Source organism: Otolemur garnettii, unplaced genomic scaffold, assembly GCF_000181295.1.
Source record: "Otolemur garnettii isolate 467f Iridium unplaced genomic scaffold, OtoGar3 scaffold00402, whole genome shotgun sequence".
NCBI classification, from domain to species: domain Eukaryota; kingdom Metazoa; phylum Chordata; class Mammalia; order Primates; family Galagidae; genus Otolemur; species Otolemur garnettii.
The window spans coordinates 24,259-37,347 of NW_003852797.1; the positions used below are offsets into that span (position 1 = coordinate 24,259).

At 50.4% G+C, this 13,089-nt stretch overlaps 1 gene segment (V, D, J or C); it reads left to right on the forward strand.

Annotated features, from left to right (window-relative positions):
* The window catches only part of LOC100953334, a 20,090-nt gene extending 9,439 nt beyond the window's left edge, over positions 1-10,651 (forward strand). The window contains 1 exon segment of the V gene segment in view: positions 10,584-10,651. Within this exon segment, the coding sequence occupies positions 10,584-10,651 (68 nt within the window).
* Positions 10,652-13,089: the final 2,438 nt, after the last annotated feature.

Here is a 13,089-nt window from a genome sequence, read left to right on the forward strand (position 1 = left end):
CCAACCTCTGCTCAGGTTGTGGCTTCTGCTGTCACTGCTCCCAGAAAGACTGAGGCTCTTACCTTGGCTCATCCTCATGGGGTCAAAGAGAATCCCACCTTTCCCCACCGGCTTCCCAGTGCAAGAACTTTTGTTTCTGGAGGCTAAGAGAGCCCCCCACATGTGGGAGGGGTATCATGAGGACTAGAAATGTAGCTTAGGTGACATTACACACCCAGGGCCACTCTACCCAGCCCCGTACATATTGACTGCATCTGGCCTGGGCTTTGTGAATCATTCCCTGACCTCTGAAGCCTTAGGGAATCTGGGTCCTCTTTATCCTCAGAGTGTGTCCCCAGGGGACTCTTGGATTCCAGGTGCACATGAGCCCTCCCTGTAAAGAGATGGCTCTGGGATTCCTCACACTTCCCTTCCTGATGTTAGTTCTCAAGAATCTGAGTCTCTCCTCTTTTTGTTTCTTCAGTTAAGATGATGTTGGAATGTACCTCAGTTCCTGGAGAGTAAAGGACAAAAATCGCAGCCCAGACAGAGGTGTCGCCTGGTCCAGCATCGACCAAGAACCACCAGGGGAGCTGCCCTCTGCTCCCTGCTCCTTCCTGCACCATGATGGGCCCCTGGATCTTGGGATTTTCTTACCATCCAGGTCTTTAATCCTCCACTGTCGATAGGTTACCAAAAGCTGGGAACTGTCTGGTAGACAGCCAGTGTCTGGGATGATCAGAAAGGACATACAGCCGTCTGTTGAGACAGAATCTCCATCTCCATGTCTGTACATCAGGAACTGACTGTGACAGTGAAATCTGACCCTGAGGGACGTGTAGGCTCAGCATCAGCAAGGCCTGGCTCTGGCTTGGCCTAGGGCTGGGGCAGAAGGGAAATGAGAGGGAGGCTCATCCATGGGCAGCCCAGGCCCAGCTGTCCTGTCAGAGGCTGAGCTGTCTGCAGTGTGGGTCCTGCAGAGACAGTCTTGTGGGGCTGAGGCCCTGGGGTTATGCAGAAAAGCAAAGTGAAGTGGGCAGGGGGAGGTCAGAGGACAGGTCTAGGGCAGATGTGGTAATGGGGGTGCAGCACTAGAAGAGATTCTCCTTTCTGACCAATCACAAAGAATTCTTTTTTCTTGTCAGAGAAAAGAAGTCCAGGGCCACGATCAGTGAAAAAGTTAAAACATGGAAAGGACATGAGCTCTGAAGCTACAGGAGGCCTGAGTCTGTGCCCCAGAGGCCTTAGAGAAGATCACAGAACAACCGTGTCCCAGTCCTCTCCGCAGGGTCCCCTGTCCTATCAGGTGTCCCTCCCAGAGCCTCTGGGGTGTGCAGGTCACACCATCCCTGTGGTCTCTGTCCCAGCACCAGCTCCCAGGGGCAGATCACACTCTGCCCTGAGTGGGGCAGCACAGCCCAAGGGAGGAGCACAGGTTTAAAGAAGGGGCAGTCTGCCCCTGGGAAGGGGTGTGTGAGCAGATGGGGGCCTTGGGCTTCCAGGAGGGGCCTGGGGGAACAGAGCAGAGGTGCTTCCCACACGAGGTCTTCTCCCTTCCCCTGCTGCCTCCTTCTGCTCACTGAGGCCAGGTGAGGGCTCAGGGCTGCCTGAGGGCCCCCTCACAGCTCAGAGCCTCTGTCCCAGGCTCTGTCCCCACACTCTGTGTCTCAGATGGCAGGAGTGTTTACTCCCTGGACCCACGTGGGATTAGAGGGTGGGGAGACCCCCTTGCTAATCTCCTCTCAGTTCCCAGTGAAAAGTGAAAAGGATCACTGAAAGCCCCAAACTTGAATGTAGAGATTTATTTTTTATATAGGCAAACTTAATTCTTTTGTGACTTTGGGAAGCCTCTCCCACTCACTTTGGATTACATTAAAAGGGCAATCAACGATGTTGAAAATTTTACTTGAGTTCATTTGCTGTGGTATATATGCTAATACTGCAATTCTATTTAACAAAACTTTGGTATTTACCATTTAAGAAATAAAATAACTCTTACCAAATATGTACTCTAAATATGATGTAAAAAGACAACCAAAGCTTCTAGGCTTTGGGTAAGACTGAATTAAAACCTGCTAAGTAATCAAGATTGTCAACTACATGTATAAAATTCTCAACAAATAGGTTTCTTCTGTAAGAAATTAGCCAACACATTATCAACTTTCACTGATAACCCAATACTTCTAATAGCTTTAGCAATTTCTTCTTCAACAAGCATTCCTAATTGCCTCGCCCCGTCAATACAAACCCTAGTCAAATTCTATTAAATTAGTCATGGGATAGCATAATCATCTCACATGCTTTCTTAAGGTAGTTAAACTTAATTTCAGAGCGCATGACCAAATTGACTTTTAAAAGATATGTACAGGAGTCCTCCCTTACTGTAGTTTCACTTTCAGTGGTTTGTTACCCACAGTACAGTCAAATATTTTCAGACCACTTGCAGTATTACAGTATATTGCTATAACTGTTCCATTTTATTAGTGTCAGTCTCTTACTGTGCTTAATTTTAACTTTATCATCGGTAGGCACATATAGGAGAAAAACAGTATATATAGTTGAGTACAATAGGCAGTTTCAGAAATCTACTTGGGGCTCTTATAACCCATAGACAAGAGATGTAACTAAAAAATCTACTCTGCTATTCCTCAACTAGTTCAACTTAACAGAAAATTCAGACTTGTTACTGATTCTTCTTTAAAGTTTGTATGCTTTTAGGCAAAACAGAAACTTCCCCCCAACACAAAGCATTAAGTTAAAAATACCAAAAACCTGAGGAACAATTTAGCTAATAAATGAACAGAAATGTCAAGAACAAAACTTAAAATCATTCTGTAAAACTGCAGAAATCAATTTTTAAAGTTCACTGAATTCCAGATCTTTTTAAATGAATGCTTTAGAATATGTGCATGTTTGGTTTTCTTTTAACCCTCAACACATTTTTAAAAATCAACTGCGTCTAAGAACTATTAGGCAGAAATACAAAAAAGTATTTGTATTTCAAAAAAAGCTCCAGTCTTGTGTTTTTTTTAAGTGAAAGTTAATTTTGCATATTAAGACAAAAGAAATAATATACATACTTTTATTAGAAAATCTTCTTAAAAAACAAAATGCAAGATCCTAAAAAACCCAAAACTTACTATGTAAACTGTGTTTTCTGGTATTAGGTGACTTAATACTCTACATTTTGGGTAAGATGTTTCAGAAACACACCTAGGTCTAGATGCCAGGGCCCTAGCTCTACCAAGTGCTAGCAGTGTGAACGTTACCTCTGAGCTGGGGTCTATACTTCATGGTTAAGAGTCTCATGTGCTGATGACAGATGACCCTGAACATCTTACAGTGTCTTCATGATAAAAATGTTAAAAGGTGTTTTAAAATGGTACCCTATGACCAGAAAAGATGTTATATAAGAGTTTCTAAAATTGGAATAGACTAATACTCTGCTCCTTAAGAATTTCTAAATACATAAATCAAAAAATAAATAACTACATAAATTAGACACAAGAGGCAGACCTATAGGTTCCTTCTCACCTTTTTGGAGGGGGAGTCTGATTTCTTTCATTGTATTCTCTGTATCTTAAGTATCTAAACTAAGAACCACTCATTCTTGGTTTTTAATCAAGAGCTGCTCCAGAATAACCTTAGAATTCAAGGTGGATCCTGCTTGGCTCATGTTTGATGCTAAGTGTGAATCGAAATTCCAAATCTCTGAAAGACTAGAAGAAATTCTCAATAATCAGGACTAGGTGGCTCCAAGGAATGAATGTGTCAGAAAATCTGAAGTGAAGGTTAGGAATTCAACCTCTACCAGAACAACCACTATTTGGAGGTACGTTTATGAAAACCTTTTTAAAGAATATGTAGTGGATAGTTTATATTTTCCTTGATTGCTAGATACCTTGTTCCCTCAGGAGGTAACCTCAATAATGAAATAATTTATTCTTCAAGAAAGACATAAGCATAAATATGTGTATATATCGTTATACACATGGAAGCTTACTATACACAGGTATGCTTTTCTCCATCTATCTCATCGTTTTGGGTATTCTCAGTACAACAGAGAATGGTTGGGTCTCTGGATACTATGCATACTATCTGCATAGTATCCCACTGAATAGATGATAATTTAACCAGTTCCCTAAGGATAATTGTGTTAGAGAACAATGTTGCTGTGAATATCTGTATGTGATTTTATATATAGGAAAAAAGTCCTGTAAGTAGAGTAGCTGGGCCAAAAGGCATGCACACTTAAAAATTTGCTAGTTACAATCTAAAAGATGACTTGTTTGCCAGAGACGTCTTTGCTAAAATTGCTCTCAGTAGAAGTTAGACTAGTATGTGCTCCACAGCAGTGAATGTCTGTAGTTTTTGTTTCTTCATCTTAGCAACATAATATGTTAACATAATGTTAACTCTGATATATATATAAATTGTTTTTTCTATTAAAAAAATAAAAAGAAAAGTGAGAAGGATCAGGAATGAGCAGCCCCTCAGGGCCACCTCCTCCCACTCCCTCAAAATTGCACCCAGTGTCTGCATTGCCCTGGAAGGTCATAGTCTGGGATTGAGAAAATTCACTCATTCATTCACCTTTCTTTTGGGGATCTGTGTCATTGAGGGCCTAGAGAAAAGGGGGGTCTGAGAGGGAGAAGCTGGGCCCAAGGGCAGGTCCTGGCCACCTGGGGAGCAGGCTCTGCTCTGTCCAAGGAGGAGGAAGAGGAGCAGCTCCTGGTGTGCTGGAGGGAGGGGCTGCCTGTCTCCACTGGGGCTTATCCTCTACCGCAAGGTAGCCAGATAGGGGAGCCCAGAGGAGGCTGTGTGGAGACCTGGAACTAAGGTGCGTGGGGCATGAACACTGCCCAGCTCCATCCTTTGTGGGAGGACACAGTGCACAGAGGGGCAGACAGGACACATGGGCAGGTTTGGGTCTGGGCAGCAGGGGGCGCTGTGGCCTGTCTCTGAGGCCTGACCTCCCAGGCTGGGAGCCCCACCTGCCTGGTCTGAGCCCTCTGCCCTGTGGTCACTGTGCCAGCAGCTCTGTCCTCATAGGCCCCTGGGGAGCCACAGAACAGCCTCACTGGGCAGACCCATGAAAAAGGCAGCTTTCCTGACAGGGATCAGAGGCAGGACCCAGGGTGGGGCTGGGTCATCCTGTGGGGGAGGCTGATTTGCATAAAGGGTGCTAGAGGGGATGAGATTAACTTGGGGGGCCCAGGACCCACTGAGGATCCTCAGGATGCTGAGCTGTGTGGGGGGTCTCCACCATGGCCTGGAAGCCTCCCCACCCCCTTCTGAATCACGGCACAGAGGGTCTGGATGGGGGATCAGGCTGAGGGTGAGAGGACCAGGGACCCTGGGTGTATCTCTGTCCACTGACTCATGCCTCTCATCTGTGTCTGTCCTGAAGTTCGGGGTCATGGACCCAGCCTGTATTGACTCAGCTGTCTGGAGCACCCCAGTCTGTGGCCTCTATTTCCATCACCAGAAGCATCAGCAAAGCTGCTATCAGCTTTTCTTTCTGCTACCAGAAGCTCCCAGGCTGTGGGAACTCCCAGGCTGTGAGTTGTTGTCAGCAACGTTCTCTCCTGCCAGAACTGGCTGTACTCTGACTGGCTGTACTCTATCTGGGGTAGTGTCAGTGGGGTTCAGTGATGAGACAAAGCTTCACTCCAATCAGCACCAACAAGGCTGAGCAGGGCAGGGCTAGTGGGAGTGCATTATTCCTCAACCACCCACATGTATGATTCTGGCAGGGTCCTATGAGGATGTGAACTTCACCCCTTCCCCAGCAAAGGGATGAATGAAGTGGGACCAGGCAGGACAGTCAGCCCTACACGACACCCACCCTGACCCTGACTGGGGGGACCTTGGCTTCCAGTGAGAAGCAGAGATTTGACTCCCACCTGGTGATGAGAACACCACACAGCAGGAGGGAGTCACGGTCACTGTCACTCAGTTGTCCCCTCCCCTTCCTGCTGTCACTGAGACACAACAGAGTCCAGTGGGCAGCTAATCTCACACCCTTCTTGAAGGGGTCACATGTGTGGAAATTTCTGCTCCCCTTTCCCCAGGAAGGTGTCAGCAGCCCTGGGGTACTGAGAGTCAGGCCCATTCAGCTGGGCCAGTGGGGAGCTGAGCCTACAACCCCAGGCCCCTGGGCTTCACCTCAATTGGGGGGGGGGGTTCCCTGATACAGAAAATTAAATAGGAGCCAGAGTCTCCTAATGTAATATCCACAATGTCGGGGGTGCAAAAGATGCCACTTGTCATGTCAAGAACCAGAAACATAACACCCTAAATGAGAGATGAAAATCAGCACACACAAACACTGATGTAACTCAGATGCTGAGATTTTGTGACAGATTTTTAAAGCAATAATAGTTACCCTTTGATGAGTATTTTTAATTTTAAACAAATTAAAAAGAAGGAAATACCAGAAAATAAATACAGGTTATAAAATCAAAGCAAATACACATTTAAAAAAAAATCCCTGAAGAAAACCGTAGAAGATTCTCCATTTTACAGCCCCTTGTTACGACACGATCACCACACTGCATAAAACGTACTCTGTACTCTAACTCCAGAAAACAGACCCAAGGGATGCTGAGTTGCATTTATTCCACTATGGCCACGGGGGGGGGGGGGCTGAAGACACTGCATACAGCTGTGACATTCTCCTGTAAGCTGGTGACAGAAGCCCCAAGACCACTAGGTGTGAGAACTTGACACAGTGACCACCTGAAAGTGTTCTGGAAGGCCCACAAGAGACGGATTGTTTGTGAGAAGATCCTCACCCTGCGTTCTAGTAAGTGTCAACTGAGGAAGCTCAGCTCGCTGGTGAGAGGTTAAACAGAACACTTGGCAGGAGTCTTCCCTCTGGTCTACAAGCCTGCTCTCCCCTCTGTTCTCACTAAGGCTCTTGTCAGAGGTCAGGGGCATCCGTCTGGATTAGGAGAGGGGAAGGGGAACACTGACACTGCACCCCCATCTCTGTCCTGATGACATCTCTGTCTCCTCTCTGGGTTCAAGAACCACTTCCCAGGATTTAATGACAAAGGAACCATCTCTGTGCAGAATTCCTGGAGGGACAGTCACACTCACCTGCGGCTTCACTGCTAGGCCCACCACCAGGTGTCCCGTGCCAGCTGCATCCAACAGAACATCTTTCAGCTCCCTGGGGTCAATGTGAGACAGCAGCAGTCAGGTGCTGGGACCCCCGCATGAAGATGAAGTCACCCCCACCATAATGGGGACAAGCCCAGGATTGCTGTGCCCATTGGCATCTAAAACATTACCACAGTCACTTGGTCACTGGTATAAAAATGAGAAGATCATCTTTATATGACTAATATCCCTCCGGTCATCTCTGTGAATCTGTGAGCTCAGGGGAGACGCCCACCTTGTTCAGTGGAAGGCCCCAAGTGCACTGTGCCTGGAACATCCTGCACAGAGTGTGGTACAGGAGGGCAGTTGGCGGGGCTCACTGGCAGGAGGCAGAACAGACTGAGGCCTGAGGAACAATCCTTCCCCAAGCCCACCGGTGCCTTCCTGCCAGTGTCAGACCAGAGACTCTCAGACGTTCCCGTGAGCAGGGGTCACCTGGGATCCTGTCATACGTGGACTCTGACTCAGGGGTTCTGGAGTGGGGCCTGAGACTCTCCATGTCTAAAAGGTGTCTTCTTCAAAACATCTAAATATGTGGTTTAATGCCACCAAATATATAAAAGTAGTAGAAAATAAGGAGGAAAGTCATTAGCAAAGAGAAACGTCACACAGCGAGAACTGTGGAATTTTGATTAAAGAAGGATCCCCGGGTCCACTCAGGAAGAGGAACAGAGAAGGCAGCTGAGAAGGTGGAAGAGGCTCCACTTTCTTTAGTAAAAAGAAAAACCAAACAAACATAAACCATAAATGAAACCAAACCTCCCTTGGCCCTTTTTCCCCTCTGGCTCCTGCCCAATCTCCCCCCGGCTTCTCCTCCAGTCCCTTCTACAGTGTGGACCCTCCTCACCCTCTCCCCTCCTGTCACTGACTCACGGCTGCCCTTGTCAGTCCTATGGTCTTGCTTTCCACTTCCCTTCTCTCCTATAAGTGTCTCAAATAAATACTGAAACAGTTGTGTGAGAAAAGGCATGGAATTATAAAATACCTGTTTTAGAAATTTTCAATAACATCCTCTACTTTTCTTGAACTTCTCGGACTCCACACTTCAGATGAAGCCCTCAGTGAGCTGATTCCCTTTTCTGATTGCTGCAGGGACCTTGTCCTCCTCCTCCCTGGGTCTCTCCTAACTCCCCAGTGATCCTGCCTGCTCCTTTATCCCCTAGACTCTCCCTACTCTGCTCCCTGGGTGTGACCTCCTGAGGGATCCAGTGGGGAGACAGAAACCAGCATCAAGAGCAATCTGAGAAGTGGGATCATGGCTGACCTGTCCTGTTCTCAGCTACTGTGCATCTTATTTCATGTACAGTTTGTACAGGAGACACCCTGTCCCCTTACTGTAGAGTGAGTTGTGTGCCCTGTTCCCACTGGAAGGGCTCAAATAAAAGACTAAAGGCTGAGATGAGTCGGGAGTTGCCCTGAGGAGGGGCCTGCCTCTCGCCTTGGGCAGGGAGTGGGCAGTGGTCAATGCCCTGGTGGGAGCAGGAGCGTCTGTCATGACCCCCTGGCATCTGGTCACAAACACGCTGGAGTTGGGCCTGGGCAGCAGAGGGTGCTGTGGGGCTGTCGCTGAGGGCTCTGAAGGGCTCAACTGAGAACCCAGACACCTGGCCCTGGGCTCTGCTCAGAGTTCCCTGGAGCCAGCTGCTGTGTCCTCTCTGGCCACCTGGGAGCCTCCAGATAGACCCACCCCTCCCAGAAATGACACCCAGCCACTGGGGCTGCACTCAGGCCCAGGCAGGGTTGGGCTGGGCAGGGGAAGAGCAGCACATTTGCATGCAGGGCCCCTCTCTCTCCTTTGGGGCTGGAGGGAAGATAAGAGAGACATGCAGCGTATCTGCTTCAGCAGAGCTCTGAGGTGTCTGCACCAAGGCCTGGACCCCACTCCTCCTCTTCATCCTGCTCCTTCACTGCACAGGTCAGGACCCCTCCTCAGCACCCTGAAGACCCAAATTTGAACCCATGCCAGGACTATTGTTCCCTCCTGTTCTTCCTCCAGGTCATAAAGGGTATCTGTGTTTCCAGGGTCCCTCTCCCAGGCTGTGCTGACTCAGCAGCCCTCTGCATCTGCCTCCCTGGGAGCCTCGGTCAAGCTCACCTGCGGGAAATGATCCTCTCCTGGCTCACATCTGGGTCAGTGCCCAGGACCGTCCCACCAGGTGGACAGTCCTACAGCATGGACAGTGCCCTTCCAGTTGTCACAGCAGAGACCTACGGTTTCCTCCCAGTCATCTGTGTTCAAGGCTGCCTTAGGCTCCCTATGTCCCAGGGACCAGGTAGGGGGATGTGATTTGCTATCTGAGGATTTGGGTCAGGGAGGAATTCCGGCCACAGAGCTGCCCTGGCTCACTCATGGGTTCCTGCAGCTTTAGCCGTAAGATCATGGTAGACGGTGGGTGTGGGGGCAGCTATGGGGCTGAGACAGCAACCTCCTTGTGGCAGGTGAGAAGGGGAGGGTCCACCTCTCTGAGACATGCTCAGCCTGCTCCAGGGGAGTTGGGGGACATAGATTCCATGAATATGACTTTCCTACAGGTGATCCCAGCTAGGAACATGGGGACGCCAAGGGTCAATTTCTCTGGGCCCTGAGGCATGACTTGTGTCCTCTCCTCTCTGTGTTACTGGTACTTTTCAACAGTCCAGGCTGTAATGCAGCGTCTGTGGGATATCAGGGACCAGAAACCACCCAGCCTGAGTCTATGTCACCCTCCCTATTCAGCTCACGATGTGCCCAGGGCCCAAGATCAGTTTCTACTGTACAGACAGTGTCACAGACTTTGGGGAAACCATGAAGATTGGTGACCAAGGATTCCCAGAAACAAAGCCTGAGTTTGCAACTACCCAGCAGTCTTGGGTATTCAAAGGTTTAGTCTTGCTCTCCATTGTCACCAGGGCCTCCTTGACATCCCTCACCTCTAAGAATAGACACGGTCAGGTTCACCATCACTGTTAGAACTGATTACAACCCAACACCACCATCAACTCTCTTCCATGGGGGAGGGACACAGGGGTGTATCCCACATGTTCCCCCTCAAATTCATCCCTCCCCTGTCCTGACCTTGTACCAACCTCTGCTCAGGTTATGGCTTCTTCTGCTGTCACTTCTCCCAGAATGCCTGAGGCTCTTACCTTGGCTCATCCTCATGGGGTCAATGAGAATCCCCCCTTCCCTCACTGGCTTCTCAGTACAAGTAGAACTTTTGCCTCCCAAAGCTATAAGAGTCCCCCACATGTGGGTGGGGTACGGCATGGAACAGAAATGCAGCTTAGGTAACATGACAGACCCAGAAACCATCCACCCAGGCCCCTAGATGTTGCCTGCACCTGGCCTGGGCTTTGTGAATCATTCCCTGACCTCTGAAGCCTTAGGGAATCTGGGTCCTCTTTATCCTCAGAGTGTGTCCCCAGGGGACTCCTAGGATCCAGGTGCACATGAGGAGATGGTGTAAGGAGATGGCTCTGGGTCTCCTCACAATTACCTTCCCGAAGTTCACTCCCAGGAACCTGATTCTCTCCCCTCTCTGTTTCCTACGTTGAGACGATGCTGGAATGCACCTTAGTTCTTGGGGACTAAGGGACAAAAATCACAGCATACAGAGCTGTCACCTGGTTTAGCATCTGCCAAGAGCCACCAGGGGAGCTGCTCTCTGCTCCCTGCTCCTTCCCGCACCATGATGGGCTCCTGGACACTAGAATTTTCTCCACCACCCAGGTCTTTAATCTTCCGCTGTGGATGGGAGACCAAAGGCTGGGAACTGTCTAGTAGATAGACAGTGTCTGTCTGGGATGATCAGAAAACACTTCCAGCAGTCTTTGCCGACAGAATCTCCATCCCCACGTCTGCCCCTCAGGAACTGACTGTGACAGTGACGTCTGACCCTGAGGGATGTGTAGGCTCAGCACCTGCAAGGCCTGGCTCTGGCTTGGCCTAAGGCTGGTACAGAAGGGAAACAAGAGGGAGGTTCAGGCCTGGGCAGTCGAGGTCCAGCTGTGACATTGGGGTCTGAGCTCTCTACGGGGTGGGTCCTGCAGAGACAGTCTTGGGGGGCTGAGGCCCCAGGGTTATGCAGAAAAGCAAAATGAAGTGAGCGGGGCGGGGGGGAGTCAGAGGACAGGTGTGGGGCACATGTGGTAAGGGGGGTGCAGCATGAAGAAAAGACTGTCTTTTATGACCCTTAGTGAGAGGACAAATGGGGACTTGAGCTGTGACAAAGAGTAGACCTGGCAGATCCTGAGCTCATGAGCTAAAGAGAACCTGGGCCTGTTCCTAGGGGTCCTGGGAAAGATCACACAATAGCCATGGTCAGTGTCCTCTATGCAGGGCCATCTGTCCCAACTGTTGTTTCTCCCAGAGCCTCTGGGGTGTGCAGGTCACTCCCTCCCTGTGGTCTCTGTCCCAGCACAAGCTCCTAGGGCAGGTCACACTCTGCCCTAAATGGGGCGGTACAGCCCAGGCAGATTTGAAGACCAGTTGCCTGAGCTCAGGGGGAGGAGTAACTGAGGAGACACAAGCATCTGGGCTCCATTAGGGGCCTTAGAGAGCAGAGCAGAGGTGCTCCCCACACATGGACTCCTCTCTTCCTCTCCTCCCTCTCTCTGCTCACTGAGGCTCAGGCCATGTGAGGACTCAGGGATGCCTGAGAGGCCCCTCATAGCCCAGGGCCTCTGTCCCAGGCACTGTCCCCACACTCAGTGTCTGACATGGCAGGAGTGTTTACTCCATGTGCCCAGGGTGTGATTAAAGGGTGCTGAGTCTAACCTTGAGATGGGCTAATGTCCTCTCAGTGTCCAGGGAGGGGAGAGAAGGGTCAGGAATGAGCCGACCCCAAGCTCTCACCTCCCTCCTCTCCCTCACAGTCACACTCAGTGTCTGCATCACCCTGGGAGATGTGTCTGGGGTGGGCAAACATTTTTTATTCATAATCTTCTCTTTCTGCAATCTGTGCCAGTGAGGGGCTGAGGAGAGAGGAGAGCACCAGAGAGAGAGGCTGGGCCCGAGGGCAGGTCCTGATCACATGGGGAGCAGGCTCTGCTCTGCCCAGGGAGGAGGAAGAGGAGCAGCTCTGGTGCCCTGGAGGGACGGGCCGCCCTGTCCCATTGGGCTTCCTGCTCTGCTGCCCCCCAGGGGAGGCTCCTCAGGGAGGAAGAGTTCCCAGGACTGTCCTGTGAATCACACATTAACCGGGCAGGGGAGCTCAGGGGGAGGAGGCTGTGTGGACACCTGGGACTATGTGTGTGGGGCATGGACCCTGCCCAGCTGCATCCTTGGTGGGAGGACACAGTGCACAGAGGGGCAGACAGGACACATGGGCAGGTCTGGATCTGGGCAGCAGGGGGCGCTGTGCCCTTCTCTGAGGCCTGAGCTTTGGTCCCATCTGGTAGCCCCACCAGGCCTGGTCTGAGCCCTCTGTCCTGTGGTCACTGGGCCAGCAACTGTGTCCTCACAGGCCTCTGGAGCACCAAAGAACAGGTCCACCCAGGCCCATCTCTGCCAGAGTCAGCTTTCCAGGCAGAGATCACAGGCAGAGCCCGGGGTGGGGTGGGACAGCCCAGGGGGAGGCTAGTTTGCATGAAGGGTCCTTCCTGTTACTGGGCTTCCAGAGGGGCCAAAAGGAACTGGGGGACCAGCGCTGCTCCTCAGGATGCAGAGCTGTGTGGGGTCTCCAGCATGGGTAGCCCATCTCTTTTTCTGCCCTTCTCACTTGTCCAGATATCAGGCTGGGGATGAAAGAACCAGGGACTCTGGACATGTCTCTGTCCACTGACCCACCCCTCTCCCTCTGTGTCTGTCCTGAAGTTCAGGGTCCTGGGCCCCGTCTGTCAGTCTGTGCTGACTTGACCACCTGCAGCCCCTGAGCCGGGGTGGAGGTTGCCTCCACGTCCTCCTGGAAGCACCAGTGACACTGAGTGTGGCTTTTCCTATGAGACCAGCAGCTCCCAGGCTGT